Source organism: Nerophis lumbriciformis, linkage group LG07 (genome assembly GCF_033978685.3).
Source record: "Nerophis lumbriciformis linkage group LG07, RoL_Nlum_v2.1, whole genome shotgun sequence".
Lineage (NCBI taxonomy): Eukaryota > Metazoa > Chordata > Actinopteri > Syngnathiformes > Syngnathidae > Nerophis > Nerophis lumbriciformis.
Window position 1 is genome coordinate 20,274,201 of NC_084554.2, and position 19,698 is coordinate 20,293,898.

The following is a 19,698-nucleotide window of genomic DNA, read 5'->3' on the forward strand; positions in this document are numbered from 1 at the left end:
TAAGTCGGGGTCCACTTAATTGATTCATAATACAGATATACCGTATTTTTCAGAGTATAAGTCGCACCAGAGTATAAGTCGCACCTGCCGAAAATGCATAATAAAGAAGGGAAAAAACATATAAATCGCACTGGAGCCCGGCCAAACTATGAAAAAAAACTGCGACTTATAGTCCGAAAAATACGGTATACTATTTTCATAATACAGTCATCACACAAGATAATCATCAGAGTATATACATTGAATTATTTACATTATTTACAATCCGGGGTGTGGGATATGGGACACTTCAGTCATCAACAATTGCATCATCAGAGAAATGGACATTGGAACAGTGTAGGACTGACTTGGTAGGATATGTACAGCAGGTAGTGGACATAGAGAGAGAGATCAGAAAGTATAAGAAAAAGTGTCTACATTTAATTGTTTACATTTGATTATTTACAATCCGAATAGGTATGATGTGGAAGGGAGGGTGTTAGTTTAGGGTTGAAGTTGCCTGGAGGTGTTGTTTTGGTGCGGTTTTGAAGGAGGATAGAGATGCCCTTTCTTTTACACCTGTTGGGAGCGCATTCCACATTGATGTGGCATAGAAAGAGAATGAGTTAAGACCTTTGTTAGATCGGAATCTGGGTTTAACGTGGTTAGTGAAGCTCCCTCTGGTGTTATGGTTATGGCGGTCATTTACGTTAAGGAAGTAGTTTGACATGTACTTCGGTATTAGGGAGGTGTAGCGGATTTTATAGACTAGGCTCAGTGCAAGTTGTTTTACTCTGTCCTCCACCCTGAGCCAGCCCACTTTGGAGAAGTGGGTTGGAGTGAGGTGTGATCTGGGGAGGAGGTCTAAAAGTAACCTGACTAGCTTGTTCTGGGATGTTTGGAGTCTAGATTTGAGGGTTTTGGAAGTGCTAGGGTACCAGGAGGTGCATGCGTAATCGAAAAAGGGTTGAACGAGAGTTGCCGCCAGAATCTTCATGGTGCTTTTGTTGACCAGAGAGGAGATTCTATAGAGAAATCTTGTTCGTTGGTTGACCTTTTTGGTTACCTTGGTTGCCATTTTATCACAGGAAAGATTAGCCTCTAGAATGGAACCTAGGTAGGTGACCTCATCTTTCCTGGTGATAACAATGTCACCCACTTTTGTAGCGAAGTCATTGACTTTCTTAAGGTTGATGTGGGACCCAAATAGGACGGATTCCGTTTTACCCAAGTGTATGGATAGCTTGTTGTCAGCGAGCCAGGTGCACATTTTACAGAGTTCAGCACTGAGGATTTTCTCCACCTGTGACTTGTCCTTGCAGCATTAGTAGATGTATGAAAGTTTTTGTTGTAATTTTAGTCAAAACTTACCAGCAAATTAAAACAGTAGCTCTGTTAGATAATAATCAAAAATATTATTTGAAAATACAAATACTAATATTAGATGTCCAAGCAAAAGTGATAATTTAGTCATTAAAAAAGATTGTGAATAATCTGCGATTATTTATTTAATTTATTTTGAACTCACATGCTTTTTTATCTTAATGGTGGATAGTTACCTGAAAGGTGTGTTGTTTTACGTCAGTGAACAAGTCAATAATACGTCAGTGGAAAGATGCGTGAGGAGACTCTGACTGGTGTACTGTACTTGCTGATAAATTTCACCTACACCCCCACCCAAACTGTTGACAAATCAATGACGTACATTCAAAACAAAACAAATGACATTCTGACAATAAAATTGCATTTGTGTCAAAATATTATACTTTTTTTATTTTTTTATTTTTTTTAATTATTATTATTAATTTGATAATAATAATTTGAACATTTAAAAAATGTTTAAAATTGCACTATAAATAAGTCAACAAACTGCCATAGGTTATACATGCTTTATTTTCAGCCATTCTCTATTGTCTGTGGACAAAATCACAAGCAATGGCTGATTTTGTTTTTAATTTATTTAATCCAGAAGCATTACAATGCTCGTCCAAAGGGCATTGAAATAAACAAAAGGGGTTCCACTATACCAGGGGTCGGCAACCTTCAGCATACAAAGAGCCAATGGAGCCCATTTCCCCCCAAATAAAACCCACCTAGAGCTGCGAACTCTGTTAGATTCCTAAAATGACGATAACACCACTTATAGTTTCCTTACACTTGTGCTATAGGACTTATGACATCAAACACTTATTTGATGTATTTCTGGGTATAACGAAGCAAATCATCAAATTATTTTGAATATTTGAAAAAAAAATACACTGTTCCTTCCCTTATTAATGAATAAAAAAATAAAAAATCAACTCATTCCAATGTTCTGAAGGCATACGACTGCGGAATATTCATTTGACGAAAAATTTAAAACACCTACTCATCAATAAAAACAGCAAATTAATAAAAATGTAAATAAATAAAATGTTTCTCTTTTTTGATCCGTCCATTGTTAGGGGTTGACCGCTAAAAACAATACAATTACATGGCAGCAAGAGATGTCGCATAAGGGCTGTGACATACATTTCCATCGACAATATATTAAAATGTGTTTTATTTTCATATGACAAGATCCCAGAACTCTCCAAAATAACAACTGTTAAATTAAAATAAACTAAATAAAATGAAATATAATAAATCAAGTAACCATTATTTGTTGACATTCGGTTTCAAAGCCAAAGGGAGGCACGGCGGAGGCATGAAAGAGCCGCATGCGGCTCTAGAGCCGCGGGTTGCAGACCTCTGCACTATACTGTCAGATTGCCATCCATGTTTTTCTTATCATGGCAGGTCCCACTTGAGAGAAAAAAAAAATATACTAGGATTCGACAAGAAGTGAGCGCGGAAAATAGAGGTATTTAATATAAATGTTTGTTACTCTCATCATCATTGCCGTCTGTTCCAACCTACTGTCAGCATCACCTTCATGGTTCCTTTTTTGTGTCCACAGAGGCTCCAGTATATTTGTCCTCCCAGTCGTACATGGCTGACAGCAGTTTGAGTGAAGAGATGAGTCAGTTTGATTTCTCTACTGGCGTTCAAAGCTTTTCCTTCAGCTCCCAACAGCCTGAAAGAGAGAGACGTGTCCGAACAAAGACTGTGAGTTTACTCACCACAGCCTATCATGTTTTATTGTACTTATTTGAGTGCATGGATATTTGGACATGTAGCAGACAGATGAGGCCGCTTCCTCCTCCGATGCAACAGTGGACCTGGAAATGGATGAGTTAAATCAGCACGAATGCATGGCAGCCATGACAGCTCTCATTGGTCACATGCAAAGGAGCAATATAACTCCTAAAATTGAGCAGGTGCATTTTCTTTTCTACCCCATTTGCTGCTAGACATTAATGGATAGATACCTGATTTTTGACTTTGTTAAAACAGCCACATTTACAAATAACAGTAGTATATAGTCGTATACATGTATGAATTATGAGAAATACTACACCAAAAGTCTGTGTTGTGTTTATATGTGTATTATAATGTGACAGAATGTGCTTTAGGTGTGAGTTATTACTCATATAGATTGGTATATAACGATGAAAATGAATATTAAAAAGATGTCATAGTAGTAATAGAATATTAAAAAGTATGTCATAGTAGTCGTAGAATATTAGAAAGTATTTAATTTTTCAATGTTATTGAAACAGGGAAATGTACCGAGTGAACTGCCTCCATGGATGAAATTCCTACATGGAAAACTGATGAATCCATCTACGCCCTTAAATATCCGACTCTTCGTTTCCAAACTCATCATCAATGCAGAGGAGGTGAATATCAGTTTATGTGATTATATCATCTATAAAAAATAAACAGTAGATCCCTGCGATTACCGTATTTTTCGGAGTATAAGTCGCACCTGCCGAAAATGTATAATAAAGAAGGAAAAAAACATATATAAATCGCACTGGAACCCGGCCAAACAATGAAAAAAACTGCGACTTATAGTCCGAAAAATACGGTAGTAGGTGTTACATCAAAAACCAAATGGCAACAAAAAATTGCTAAAATGGGCGCCCTCATAAAAAGCCCTGAAAATGCCAATTTTTTACACCCTATAATATGCCTTTCACATTTATTTAAGTCATATATATTCATTTAACACAAAGAAAGTATGACAGACATACAGTATTGTACTTACAAACATGGCGTTATACAACATCACGTCTTGTCAAAACATCTTCCTGCTGTAACATGTTGAGTGAATGAACTTGTGAAGCTTGGGATCTTTCTGTGTGGAGTTTGTATGTTCTCCCCGTGACTGCGTGGGTTCCCTCCAGGTACTCCGGCTTCCTCCCACCTCCAAAGACATGCACCTGGGGATAGGTTGATTGGAAACACTAAATTGGCCTTAATGTGTGAATGTGAGTGTGAATGTTGTCTGTTCATCTGTGTTGGCCCTGCGATGAGGTGGCGACTTGTTCAGGGTGTACCCCGCCTGTGCCCGAATGCAGCTGAGATAGGCTCCAGCACCCCCCGCGACCCCGAAAGGGACAAGCGGTAGAAAATCGATGGATGGATGGATGGACATAGCTGCAACACTCTTTAGCCCCTTCAGACAGTGCGATCAAGCCACTTTTTTATTTGATTTAATATTAAAAAAAAAGAGTAATTTACAATTTAAAACAGAAAAGTAAACTGTGAACATGCGGGGGCCGTAATAATCTCTTTAAGTTCATGCAATCATTTGTAATATTTATAATACTGTAATTAAAATAAGCTAATTGAAATTATAGTAATTCAGCAGTTCACATGTAACTATATAATTTCATGTATGTCATGTATTCTATATGTAAGTCATGTATTTTTTATGTATGTCTTGTATTTTATGTGTAGATCTTTCGTCCTTACGCCAAGCACTGGCTGGGCCCGCTCCTGCAGCTTGTGTGTGGACGTAATGGAGGAGAGGGAATTCACTTCATGGTGGTGGACATTGTGATCACTGTGCTCTCTTGGACAAGCCTGGCAAGACCAAAGGTTGGACAGGATTGTATTTGTATGACATATTTGCAGATCACGATATCCTGCTATCCGTTTAGGGCCCCGTTTGTGTGAAGAAACTCATGAAAAATGTCAATGAATGTCAGGGCACTTCACATGAAATGTTACTGCCAACTTATTCCTAGCTCCTTTCTGCTCCGTCGCTGATAATAATATGATTTCAAAAATCTGATGACATTTTCACCCTCATCTGTGGGGCGCAGCGTTAATACACTTATCTCACAAGGCAAACATGCAGCATTCGAAGGTTTGCAAATGTATGTTGTAATTATAATAAATGTATTATTTTGCAAAAAAAAATGTAAACATATTTCCCCTGCATTGGTTTTCGTCCACAACATGCACTGAATTGAATTCAAGTTTGAGTTAAATAATAGTAAAAAGATTGTAAAAGAATATAGCACAATTTTGTTGGGTGACTCTCTGTCAACAGCAACTGAAGATAAAATAGACACAAAAAGAACACAAAGACTATGAACAATGAAAAACATACTCATCTTCAAAAACTAAAAACTGTAAGATAGGCTAATATAAATTGTTCGTATTGTGCAAACTGACCATGCATTTTGTATGTCATTTAATTGTTTGTATCCTATGTTAGGATTGTGTGTGTAGCATGAGGGATATGGTAGGAGGAGGGATGCGGGGAGGCCATGGTGATAGAAAAAAAGGTTTCCACATAAATTGTCAATGGTGGCCCTGACTGTATGCGAGCAAAGCAGCTGATTTGTACTTATTTGTAATAATAATAAATATACATATAGATGTGAAATACATGTGTGTAAAATATGAGAATATTTGTTGTCTCAGGAGAACCCCAGAGATGAAATTCTTGCCAACCGACTGCTGGAGTTTTTGATGAAGCACAGCTTTCACACCAAGAGGGCCGTGTTTCGCCACAACCTGGAGATCATTCGCACTCTTGTGGAGTGTTGGAAAGACTCTCTTCATGTGCCTTACAGGTAAACCCTTAAAAGGGACCTATTATGCAAAACCAACTTTTCTTTCCTATTTTTACCAGTTTTTGTGTATTAGGGATTCGAACATTTAAATCAAACCATGTAGGCCAGCGGTCACCAACCTGGGTACCACTGTACAAATTAGACAATTATTTTTAATTTGCAGCAAAGGAACATACTGTATTGTTAACAAATATTTGCCTTTCATCTTTCTTTTTAGTGTAATATATGAGCGCTTCTGTGGCACGGACCCCAACAGTAAAGACAACTCTATTGGACTTCAGCTCCTTGGAATTATCCTGGCCAACAACCTGCCATCTTATGATGCCTCCTGTGGGATTGATTATAACAGGTAGGATCCAAAGACATAATTAAATCATTACATGTGCTTTGATACAATCAAACAAAAAAAGTCCTCTGATTACTTATCAAGAGAACGCTTGGAACCAGAGGTGAAGTCACAGCAAGACAGACCAAAAACAGGAAGAGGCACTAAAATAAGAGCATTAGACAGGAAGCGACACTAAAAAAGGAAAAACAAAACACAAGTCCAAAACAGTCATGATGAATGCCATGGCTGGCGCTGGTTGGTCTCCTTGGCAAGTGGATGTCGGTCGCGTTTTTTTCGGTCGGTGGCCCCGTGCTGGGCGGTCCTGCTGCGGCCGACTTGGGCGGGGTGGCCTGGGGTGGGCCCCACCGTGCTCTCCTGGGGGAAGGGTTGGGCTCGTTGAGGACCGGTTGCTTATGGGGCGGGGCGGTCTTCCTGTCCGGCTGCGGGGAGTCTCTGAAACCCTCGGGGCGGGGTGTCCGGTTTTTCTTCCCGCATGGGGTGTGGTCTCTCGCTGGCTTGGGGATTGGCTGTCCCCTGCTTCTCCCGTACCTTGTCCTCTGCCGGGCGCGTCTGTCTACGGAAAAGTGGGCCCGGTTCTGGGTGTCCTGTCGCTGGCCGGCCTGATTGCATGGGGCCGGTGGTCCCCTGTTCCCTGGGCACCGCACCTTCTTTTTACACTCATACACACAATTATTCATACATATGTACACATACATTCATTCATACACACCTATGCGCACGCATAGGTACTTACGCACATACATGGGTACATACGCTCTCACATATATACACAAATACAGTACATAAATACACGCACATTCACTGTACAAACATACTGTACATATCCAAGCACATATGCATACATACATTAATGCATAAAATCACGTTTCATCAAACATATTAACGTTATTCCCCCTGGGGACACTGGGTAAAACGCGGCACACTGATAAAGCTTAACCTATTTTTATTATTACACGCGACAAGGTTAATATAGTTAACTTCTGTTTCTTCCCCTTGATTTATTGGTTTCATTTGTAATTCAAGTTTTCATTACATATATGTACAGTTGCATTTGAAACAATTGTATTGTGCTTCATCTGTAGTGCAATAATGTTCATTGTCATTTCTATGGTATTAATATTTACTTCAATAACTTCTTATTTGCTTTCATTTTTAGTATCATATTTGTACATATCTTATTTGCTGATGTTGAACTGTTTTTGTTGTTGTTGTCTTATCCCTTGTACCCGCAATTTCCCCCTCTGTCTTCTTTTCTTCTTCTTTCTGTCTGTTCCTGCTCTGGTCCGGCTGTGCCAAACATTAAATAAATCCATTTAATAAAGTCAGAGACAAATAAGGCAACAGGAGAAGTATTCCACACATCTCTTTTGTAAAGTACATCTGTATAGCAGATATGGGCATCTACATAAACAGTATGATTTGCCTGAGCGGCTGTGCAGGACAAGAAAAAAATAAGATAATAAATATCATGACCACTATATGATCCATACAAATATGATTAGAACAATGTTTTTCTTGTTATTATTATTATAATACAATCTTTTTTTTGTCAAAGTTGTTGTTTACATAACAAGGAATTACGTTCCTGGATAGAGGGCATGTAGGGCAAAAACCAAATGATTTAAGCCATTACTAGTTTTTGCTTTGGTTTAGTTTATATTTATCTATCCACTTTATTTTGCTTCAAAAATTGTTTTTAGCATTTAGTATTCCAAATTTAATATGGTAACTGATTTATACGAGAAAAGTTTACATTTGATGAAATTAACTTTATAAAAATGTGTTATTGTTTTTTATTTTAGGTACTTGCTAAAAAAAACATTTTTACTTCTTTAATCCATTGTCAAAGTATCAGAATAGGCTTGACTTTGAGGCCAAAAATGCTAATGGGGACATTTTTATATGTATATGTTTTAACTAGAGATCTACCGATTATCGACCAGGCCGATATCTGGTATTTTAACTTATATCGTCATTGGCCTCTTTTTATTGGTATTTGTTTATTTATTTTTTTACAACACAACTACTTCAGCAGATACAATACATACACAGATTATGTCAGTATTTAGCTAACCTCTGTGCACGGTGGAACAGGGGTTAGTGCATGTGCCTCACAATACGAAAGTCCTGAGTAGTCCTGGGTTCAATCCCGGGCTCGGGATCTTTCTGTGTGGAGTTTACATGTTCTCCCCGTGACTGCGTGGGTTCCTTCCGGGTACTTCGGCTTCCTCCCACCGCCAAAACCATGCACCTACGGATAAGTTGATTGGCAACCCTAAATTGGCCCTAGTGTGTGAATGTGAGTGTGAATGTTGTCTGTCTATCTGTGTTGGCCCTGTGATGAGGTGGCGACTTGTCCAGGGTGTACCCTGCCTTCCGCCCGAATGCAGCTGAGATAGGCTCCAGCACCCCCCACGACCCCAAAAGGGACAAGCTGTAGGAAATGGATGGATGGATGGATAGATAGTTATAACCTTTTTTTCATTGCAGCGCTCAGCGGCCACGCCTCCTCCTCCTCCCTTTCTCTTCCTCGTACAATGTTTGTTGCTTGTACACAGTATACCGCTTTCAAAACTTCCATTTTTTGCCAGGAAATCCAGTTTTTGTCCTTTTCCCGACGTCATACCGTTTCCGTTGTTTGTTTCGCTACTGCAAGATATGCCCTTGTCTGCAGCACTCAGAGAATGGACCCATTAAAAGGAGCGCGATGAGTTTCAAAATGTTTTGTGATTCCATCAAATAAAAATGCAACAGTGATGGATGACAGAAAAGATATATCTTCCAATAATCCAAACGTGTCTAAATTTATTAACACAAAGGAGACTTATTATATTTGTCACGGCAAGGCCGCATGATTTGGGATGGGTATCGTGGTATGTCCTACTAGTTTTGGCGGTCCTTAAACTCACCGTAGTTTGTTTACATGTACAACTTTCTCCGACGCAGCCACAGAAAGACGTGTTTTATGCCACTCCTCCTTTGTCTCATTTTGTCCACCAAACTTTTTATGCTGTGTGTCAGTGCACAAAGGGGAGCTTTGTTGGTGTTGTTGACTTGTTGAAGTACTGGTCAGGCATATTTGATCAGTGCATGACTGCAAGCTAATCAATGCTAAAATGCTATTTGGAGTCAGGTAAAGGAAGAAAGAGATTGGCACATTCAAAATTATTGTAACAATAACTGAAAATCTAAATGTCTTTACAGCACAAATTATACATCTTTCAAACCACTGGAATGTAAACAAAGAGCTACAAGTTGCTAAGAGATGATTTTCAACACAACAATTTGTCACCAGAGCGGAAATATACCATGGTTTCCATTGAGGAGCTCACACTGCGGCAGTGCGCATGGACCGTCTACTAATTGCAACCTCTTGCGACATATATGTTTAATAAATTATAACTTTACTATTATATACTTTACGACGTCATTATACAAACGGATATAAATGGTATCATTTTAGGGAATGCGACATTCATTATTTTAGACGGATCATTATTTGTAGAATTAAAAAAAAATATTTTAAGTAATTGGTATTCAATAATAACCTTCTGATAATATATAATAAAGTCCCCAAAATACATGCAATATAGAAGGTGGCCATTTGGTTCTGCTATAACTTTTTTTTTTTTATAAATATTTTGCTGATTATTTTAAAATAATTCTCTGTATTTCATTTTCAATTGCTTTATGAATGTACATTATATTGTCACAAAACACAAACGAGTAATAGATGGTGTCTGGTTGAGCATACTATGAATATTATTTTTGGGGAAAATCTTTTACTGATTTTTGAAAATTATTTTTTAAATTTAATTTTCAATAGCTTTGTGATCATACAATATACTGTATCAACTCCAGAAATACATGACTTTTAGATAGTGTCTAGTTTTTTCTACTACAAGTCTTATTTTTGGGGAAAAATTATTTTACTGATTTTTGTGAAGCATTTAAAAAATGTAATTTTCAATAGCTTTAAGACTGTACAATATATCTTCTCAAAAATCACATGATTTATAGAATGTAGGTGTTTCTACAAGTTATTTTACTGATTTTTGAGAAATATTTACCATTTTCAATAGCTTTTAGACTGTACTACATATCTCATATCACATGATTTATAGATAGCGTCTAGTTATTTTTACTACATGTAATGATTTTTCAGGAATATTTTCAGTTTTCAATAGCTTTAAGACCATACAACATATAATCTTAAAAACCGCATAATTTATGTATAGTGTCTAGTTTTTTCTACTACAAGTCTTATTTTGGGGGAAAATATTTTATTGATTTTTGAGGAATATTTAACATTTTCAATTGTTTTAAGACTGTACAACAGTGGTCCCCAACCACCGAGCCACGACCCGGTACCGGTCCGTGGATCGACTGGTACCTGGCCGCACAAGAAATAAAAAAATAAAAATATAAACTTTTTTTTTTTTTTCTTAATTAAATCAACATAAAAAACACAATATACACTAACAATTAGTGCACCTACCTAAAAAACCTCCCTCCCCCATTTATATTCATTCACACTCATTCGCACAAAACGGTTGTTTCTTTCTCTTATTAATATTTCTGGTTCCTACATTATATATCAAATAGATCAATACAGTCTGCAGGGATACAGTCCGTAAGCACACATGATTGTATTTTTTTATGACAAAAAAAAAAAAAAACACCCCCCCCCCCCCCCCCGGTCCGTGGGACAAATTTTCAAGTGTTGACCGGTCCGCAGTTACAAAAAGGTTGGGGACCATATCAACATATCATCTCAAAAACTACATGACTTATAGACCGTGTTAGTTATATCTACTACAAGCCTTTTTTGGGGGTAAAATTATTTTATTGATTTTTGAGGAATATTTAAAAATGTCTATAGCTTTAAGACTATACAACATATCATCTCAAAAATCACATGATTTATAGATAGTGTCTAGTTCTTTCTACTACAAGTTATATTATGCGGAAGTTATTTTACTGATTTTGTAAAAAAAATTAAATTTCAATAGCTTTAAGACTATACAATTTATAATCTCAAAAATCACATGACTTATAGATGGTGTCTAGTTATTTCTGTTACAAGTCTTATTTTAGGGAAAAGTTATTTTACTGATTTTAGAAAACTATTTGAGAAGAACTGATCTAATCCAAAGCCAATGGCGGTTTTTATTTGTATCTTCACAAAATACAGTTGTGGACAGTTCTGCCCAAATATTTGAGTAATAATCTATATTTCTTGCTTAAATGTTGGCATTCTTCATACTTTTGACCAAAACGTCATTTTTACCAGCTATTGCCCATAAGTCTTTCCTCTGAGCTGTTTTCCCCCTTTTGAGCCTTCATATTTTCGTCCAATTCACTGTATGTAAACTACAGTTAGGGTTACAAACAGAGCTGTGTGTACAGATGGATGATATAAATGATCATAAAATAAGGTTGCTCAATAGAACGAATGAATAACACTTTGAAACGTATTTACAATCAATAAATATATTTTCAATCACTCAAAATGCCTAATTTCTAATTGGATTAATATGTCAACATGTAATTACTTATATCCGAGACAAATTACACATTAAGATCCAAAAGGAAATATGAGAGCAAAAGAAAATAAGAGCAGAATAAATAAAAACAATTCTAAAAGAGGAAGCTTGTGCTTCACTTGGAGTTGGCAATTGTTAAAAAAAAAAATAATAATAATAATGAAAATTAAAAAATTAAAAAGCTTCTGAAAAAGCAGCCAAATATATTTTCCTAAAAGACACGTGTGTCATGTGTTTTTGAGTTTTTTTTATTGTATATTTATAAAGATATCGAAAAAAGACAAAACTGAGTAAGTTTTTTCCAAAGTAAGATTAGTAGTAAAACAACTATGTGTTTTGTGAGACTGTAATGGACACTGTAAAAATTTACAGAAAAAACTACAAAAAACAATTGTAAATAACAGTAAAACACCGTAAAATTTAAATAGTTTACCACAGTAGTAAATGCAGTGGATTCCTGCAAACCAAGAAACTGTGGTAACCTAAATTACTATATAGTAAGTACGTTGAAACCACATGACTTTATGTGAAAATACCTTGCATTTGCAAATACTGTAATGTCACAAACATGCAAATACTCTAAAATTGACGGTATTATTCTGTCAAAATTAAATATTTTGCAGATTCTATACTTAAATTTACAGCATACCTTAATTGTTTTAGGGGTTTGTATTAAAGCAGGGCTGTCCAAACTGCAGCCGGTGACATCTTCAATTTGGCCCCCGAGAGATGGCACGAGTACAACGACATTTATAAGTAGTCTGACAGCAGAGGGTAAGGGTAACAAACTGTTTCTGAGTCTGGATTTTTGGGTGATGTAGCGCAGGGAAGCGTCTCAAACAGACCATGTGCAGGGTGAGAGGGGTTGGCCACGCTGTGTGTTTAAGTGTGTTGGAACTGGCTGCAAGCAGCTATTTAACAGATACGTGGCATTTAAGGCTCATTTTTAATAGCTCACTTTTGAAGGAACACAGGCATTTTGCAGATACTAGTATAGGTGACAGTGCAGCACGGTGAGCAGAGGTTAGCGCCTGTGCCTCACAGTAAGAAAGTCCTTGGTTCGATTCCCAGGCTCAGGGTCTTTGTGTTGGAGTTTGCATGTTCTTCCCGTGACTGCATGGGTTCCCTCCGGGTACTCCAGCGTTCTCCCATGCACCTCCAAAGACATGCACCTGGGAATAGGCTGATTGGCAACACTAAATGGGGGCGGCGTGGCTCGGTTGGCAGAGCGGCCGTGCCAGCAACTTGAGGGTTCCAGGTTTGATCCCCCCTTCCGCCATCATAGTCACTGCCGTTGTGTGCTTGAGCAAGAGACTTCACCCACCTACTCCTAGTGCCACCACACTGGTTTAAGAATGTAGCTTAAAGATATAGATAATGGGTTTCACAATGTAAAGTGCTTTGAGTCTCAAGAGAAAAGCGCTATACAAATATAATTCACTTCACACTTCACCACTAAATTCGTCCTGATGTGTGAATGTGAGTGTGAATGTTGTCTGACTATCTGTGTTGGCCTTGCGATGAGGTGGTGACTTGTCCTGCCTTCCGCCCAAGTGCAGCTGGCATAGGCTCTAGCACCCCCCGCAACCCCGAGAAGGACAAGAGGTAGAAAATGGATGGCTGTTGTATCGTCTTAAAACTATTGAAAATTGCTAAATTTTTATATTTATCAAAAATCAGTAAAATAACTTTCCCCCCAAATAGGACTTGTAGTAGAAATAATGTCCTGTGATTTTTGAAAAGATACATCATACAGTCTTTCAGCTATTGAAAGTTACTCATTTAAAATATTCCCAAAAATCAATAAAATAAGTTTCCCAAAATTAAGACTTGTAGTATGTTCAACTAGACACTATCTATAAGTCATGTGATTTTGAGAAGATATATTCTACAGTCTTTAAACTATTGAAAATTTTAATTTTTAAATATCCCTCAAAAAATTAAATAATTGTTCCCAAGTTAAGACTTGTAGCAGAACAAAATCGACACTCTCATGTGATAGTCACAGTCATAGTCATGTGATATTCTTAGATAGTATATTGTACAATCTGTAAGCTATTCAAAATTGATAGTTTTAAATATTTCTCAAAAGTCAGTAAAATAACTACCCAAAATAGGACCTGTAGTAGGAAAAACTAGGCACTATCAATAAGTCGTGTAATTTGTTTGAGAAGATTTATTGTACAGTCTTTAAGCTATTGAAAATTGTTTATATTCCTCAAAAATCTATCAAATATTTTTTCCCAAATTAAGACTTGTAGTATGTTCAACTAGACATTATTTATAAGTCATGTGATTTTTGAGATATGTTGTATAGTTTTATAGCTATTGAAAATGTTAAATATTCCTCAAAAATTATTAAAATATTTTTTCCCCCCAAAATAAGACTCGTAGTAGAAAGAACTAGACATTATCTATAAGTCATATGATTTTTGAGATATGTTGTGTAGTCTTAAAGCTATTGACATTTTTAAATATTCCTGAAAAATCGTTAAAATATTTTCCCCTAATATAAGACTTGTAGTAGAAAGAACTAGGCACTATCTATAAGTCATGTGATTTTTGAGAAGATATATTGTACAGTTTTTAAGCTATTAAAAAATGTTGAATATTCCTCAAAAATAGTTAAATAACTTTGAAAATGTCAACTTTGTTCTGAAAAATCTTTTAAAAATGTTTCCCTAAATTACAACTTGTAGTATGTTCAACTTCACACTATAAGTCATGTGATTTTTGAGAATATATATTGTAGAGTCTTTAAGCTTTTGAAAATTTTAAATATTCCTCAAAAATCATTATAATACTTTTTCTAGAAAGAGAGAAAGATACCTTGGACCAGGTTTTGAAACGAGTCCATTCTTCCTCGATCTGTGCAAGGCACAGAGCCATACAATGTAAGGTGGTACACAGAGTCCACTGGTCAAAAACCAAACTGGCTCACGTTTTCCCTGGACTTGATCCAATTTGCGATAAGTGTCATCAAGGGGTAGCTGATCTTACCCATATGTTTTGGACCTGCCTTGCCCTGTCCCAGTTTTGGAAATCTGTGTTTCTTTCACTCTCAGCTATCACTTCAGTCCATATTAGTCCCTCTCCCATAGTGGCGTTATTCGGAGTGGTACCTCCAAACGTGTAATTGCGGATCTATTTTTCTGATCTTGTGGCTTTTCTTAGCTGGCTTGCAAGGAGGGCCGTCCTAATACGTTGGAAGAATCCCAGCCCCCCTTCTCACTCAAAGTGGATAAGAGATGCTCTGTCCTTCATGAGGTTGGAAAAGATAAGGCACCGCCTTCGGGGCTCTGATGCAAAGTTCACCAAAATATGGCACTCATTTCAAGAACGTGTTGATTCCTTGAGCCTGGATCCTAAATAAATCTTAAATTAAAAAAAAAAAAGTTCTCCCAAAATAAGATTTGTAGTAGAAAGAACTAGGCACTATCTAAAAGTCATGTGATTTTTGAGAAGATATATTGTGCAGTCTATTGAAAATTAAATTGTTTTAAATATTCCTCAAAAATAAGTTAAATAACTTTTCCTCAAAATAAGACTTGTAGTAGAAACAACTAGATCTATAAGTCATGTGTTTTTAAAGATATGTTGTATAGTCTTGATGCTAGTTTTGGGTTTTTTCTCAAAAATCTTTTAAATAATGTTTCCCCAAAAATAAGACGTGTAGTATGTTCAACTAGACACTATATATGTCATTTGATTTTTGAGAAAATAAATTGTACAGTCTTTAAGCTATTGAAAATTGTAAATATTCCTAAAAAAATATTAAAATAATATGAATATATATTAAAATATTTTAAATAATGTTTGCCCAACATAAGACATGTAGTATGTTCAACTAAACACTATAAGTTATGTGATTTTTGAGATCATTTTTTGTAGTCTTAAAGCTATTGAAATGTTTAAAAATGTAAATAATTGTCATAAATCAGCAAAATTAATTTCCCCCAGAAAAGGACTTAAAAAATCAATCAAATTGTATTTTTACACTTTTTAATCACAGGTGCCTCAAAGGGATTCACAAACCAAAACATCATCCTTGTATCTGAATCCACTTCCAGGCAAGAAATAACTCAACCCAGTTGGAACGATGAGAAGTCTTGGGAACGACCGCAGATGTAATATTTTAGATTTAAATTTTTTTCTTATGTATTTTTTGTCTGGAGTTGCTCTTTGTAGACGGTCCCTAAGTAGTCATCAGAGCCTCAGCTGTTGAAAAAGCACATCATCAAGTTTCCTGCCAGAATCACAGATTGTATTGCTGAAAATTAGCTTGTAGCTAGCTCATTGTCTCCGTTACTATGGTCATAAAGAAGTACTATTTGTGGTTTAAAGATGTTTCGTTTTTGAGCTATTGAGCTTTTATCTCTGAATGTGCCAATCTTTTTCTAACTTCACCACAGTGCTATTTAGGCTAGCTGTATGTTCATATTACATCATTATGACTTGTTTGTAGGTATATTTCAGCTCATTTAATTTCCTTTACTTATGTCCTCTGTGTATTTAATTTATATTTGCATGTCTCATCATGACACATTATCTGTATGTAATATTGGCTGCATTTCTGTGTGCCATGTTGTTATACACCACAACAAACATTATCCAGCTTGCAAAGATTGTAATAAATCCATTAGAAGAAGACATCCTGCTCTTTCCTTTAACTTGGACATACACATCTATACCTTTGGCCATTCTAAGCCAGTTTTTCCAGGAATTATCTCACTCTCTGAGAAGCATCTGTTTTACTTATGTTTTCCAATGTTGTAAAAATGTGTAGAATAAATAATACATCGCAACACTTCTGTCAACGAAAATTTGTGTCAGCCTGCGACAGTCATTTTCATAGTCTGTATAGCCAATATAGACACATCATGTGTTGCCTTCATTATAACACTTGTTTAAGTGTAAAAAGTATAAATATTAATTTTTTTGTGGCTCTAGACCAGTGGTTCTTAACCTGGGTTTGATCGAACCCTAGGGGTTCGGTGAGTCGGGCTCAGGGGTTCGGCGGAGGTCAAGACACACCCGACTCATCGTGTAAATAAAAACTTCTCCCTATCTGCGTATTACGGATACGGAAACAGCAGAAGTCAGACTGATTTGCAGGTGTGTAATTAGTTGTGAGTTTATACACTGTGTTGGTTTTGTTCTTTGAACAAGGTGATGTTCATGCACGGTTCATTTTGTGCACCAGTAAAAAAAACATGGTAACACCTTAGTATGGGGAACATATTCACCATTAATTAGTTGCTTATTAACATGCAAATTAGTAACATATTAGCTCTTAACTAGTTATTATTAAGTACTTATTAATGCCTTATTCGGGATGGCCTTATTATAACCCTAACCCTCATAACCCTGGCCCTAACCCTCTAACCCTAACCCTAACCAAATAGCTGTAAATTAAGTCTTTTTTACTTAGAATATGTTCCCCGAGTGTCCAAAAAACTCTAAATTAAGCCTTTGTTACTTAGAATATGTTCCCCATTCTAAAGTGTTACCAAAAACATATAACTCTGTCTTGAATTTGAAAAAAAACCCAACATTTTATTTTTCACTAAAGAAGGGTTCGGTGAATGCGCATATGAAACTGGTGGGGTTCGGTACCTCCAACAAGGTTTAAGAACCACTGCTCTAGACAGATAAAAAAATAAAAATAAATGTTTAATCCAAAATCGTTTGGGTTGCCGACCCCAGCACAGGAAAATACCACAAAAACAAGGCAAGACAGAGCATGATAATATAAGTAAAGAAGAAGAGGCAACATTTTCATACTTTTAACACCCAGAAAGAAATGTCAGCCAGCGTGAAAAATGTCTCACCTATAAGCAACGTGAAGGAGCCCACAATTGATTTGTTTAAATGTTCACAATATTTCCAGGTTCATCACGAGGAATCCTTACAATGTATCCTGCTGTAAAATTAGGTAGATGACAAGTTATTGTGATGTAGAGAAATCTCATATTTTTACCAATTTTCCTCTGAGATTTCCCATATTTTGAAATGCAAATGTTGATGCTCGTCTAAGACACGTAATAAAGGTGTATGTGAAATCCCCTGATGTTTTTTGGTTCTAAATTAAACACAACATTAGCGTCGCATAAAATATTATGTCGCTCTCGTTTCCTAAAAATTATGTTTAAAAAAACCCCCAAAAAACCAGCTTAAAGCCTTGTGTAGCTCTTTACTGACGTATGCTATTCATGTTTAAATAACTTTTACTGCAAATGAATATTGGCGCCAAATATCAGTTATCGGCCTCCTTGACTACTAATTACTAATAATCTTTATCGGTATCGGCCCTGAAAAAACATATAGGTCGATCTCTAGTTTTAACCACTGAGTGTACAGTATATGTTTATATCACTATGTATATGATTTAAACACTGTATGTATATGTTTAACCATATCTCCCTATATGTACAGTATATGTTTGAACCATGTGTGTCTATATGTATATGTTTGTGTGTATATGTACGGTATAGGTTTTAGCATCTTGTGTCTTTGCAGATACATGCAGTCTCTCACCAACAACCTGGCCTTCGTAAAGTATAAAGACGTCTACTCAGCTGCTGCTGAGGTGATTGGCCTCATCCTGAAGAACATGACTGAAGATGATCATGTATGGGACTTTCCTCACTTTGACACAGCCTTCATACTAAATATATTTTTGGTTAGAAATATGTGTTACTATGTACAGTGTAACCTTTATGTCATTACCCCTCAGACTTATTGACTAGTGTTGGGTATTTTTGACATATTACACATACAGTACACCAGTTCTAGTGCCAAGTCATTACTTTTAAAACATAATCAAATATGGTTGAAATCTGTAGCTAAAAGGTAAAATAACTAACTTTTCATTTAACACCCCAGCCAAATACAGATAGCTACTTGTTTTTTGTTGGGGTTGCTAGACTACTTATTTTTGTTTGTATTCTGAAGTTTGCATATGATACTGTATATTATATTCTATCTTCTAAAGAAATCAACAAATTAGTTCTTTTATTTTTATGCTGGCTTTGCATTGAACAGGAAGTGAATGTGTGCATCTTAAGTTAATGTGTTATTAGACTGTAGTTATGTTGAAGCTTAGTGATAATGATTAAGTAAACAATACTACAACACATGTCAACAAATGGAAACATTTTCAGAGAAATTACCTTTCATGTCAATCTAATAAAAATAAGAACACGATGGACCAGAACTTGATGAGTTAGTCCACATCAAAAGGTTGTGAACATAACATGACTGGTTCCACTGTACAAATAGAGCTATAATTATTTCAGCGATGTAACCTTTATTATTGTCTTTTTTTCCAAATTTTTATTCTAGCATCACCAAGAACTTGTTCATCTTGCTGCAAATCAGATCAGCAGTCTCAAGAAAAAAGAAATTAATGACAGGTTCATTATCTGCGTGAACAAAGTGTCCAATCACTTTCCTCCTTTTATGGATAGGTAATGTATATTTATGGATAAGTAATGATAATTTATGGATAGGTACGGATAGTTGTTTATGGTTAGGTAATGTATATTTGTGGGTAGGTAATGTATATTTATGAACAGGTTATGATACGTTATGGATAGGTAATGAACATTTATGGATAGGTAATGATAATTTATGAATAAATAAGGTATATATAAATAAGGACATGTAATATGTATTTATGGATATGTCATCTTGATTTAAGGACAGGTAATGATAGATTATGTATATTTTTGGATAGGTAATGTTTATTTATGGTTAGATAATGCATATTCATGGATAACTAAGGCATACTTATGGATAGAAAATGTATATTTATGGACATGCATTGATAATTTATGGATAGGAAATTAATATTTATGTATAAGTAATA

At 36.0% G+C, this 19,698-nt stretch overlaps 1 protein-coding gene across 5 annotated transcripts in view; it reads left to right on the forward strand.

Annotated features, from left to right (window-relative positions):
- prkdc (protein kinase, DNA-activated, catalytic subunit) overlaps positions 1 to 19,698 on the forward strand; it is a 149,977-nt gene that overhangs the window by 79,005 nt on the left and 51,274 nt on the right. For 4 of the 5 annotated variants that reach the window (XM_061965688.2, XM_061965689.2, XM_061965691.2 and 1 more), the window contains 9 exons: positions 2,758 to 2,821; positions 2,918 to 3,066; positions 3,138 to 3,278; positions 3,621 to 3,740; positions 4,807 to 4,947; positions 5,782 to 5,933; positions 6,151 to 6,282; positions 18,348 to 18,459; positions 19,173 to 19,297. In XM_061965688.2, the coding sequence (XP_061821672.2) occupies positions 2,758 to 2,821; positions 2,918 to 3,066; positions 3,138 to 3,278; positions 3,621 to 3,740; positions 4,807 to 4,947; positions 5,782 to 5,933; positions 6,151 to 6,282; positions 18,348 to 18,459; positions 19,173 to 19,297 (1,136 nt within the window). The remainder of the gene's footprint in view (positions 1 to 2,757; positions 2,822 to 2,917; positions 3,067 to 3,137; positions 3,279 to 3,620; positions 3,741 to 4,806; positions 4,948 to 5,781; positions 5,934 to 6,150; positions 6,283 to 18,347; positions 18,460 to 19,172; positions 19,298 to 19,698) is intronic. The other variant, XM_061965690.2, reaches the window with a different exon arrangement.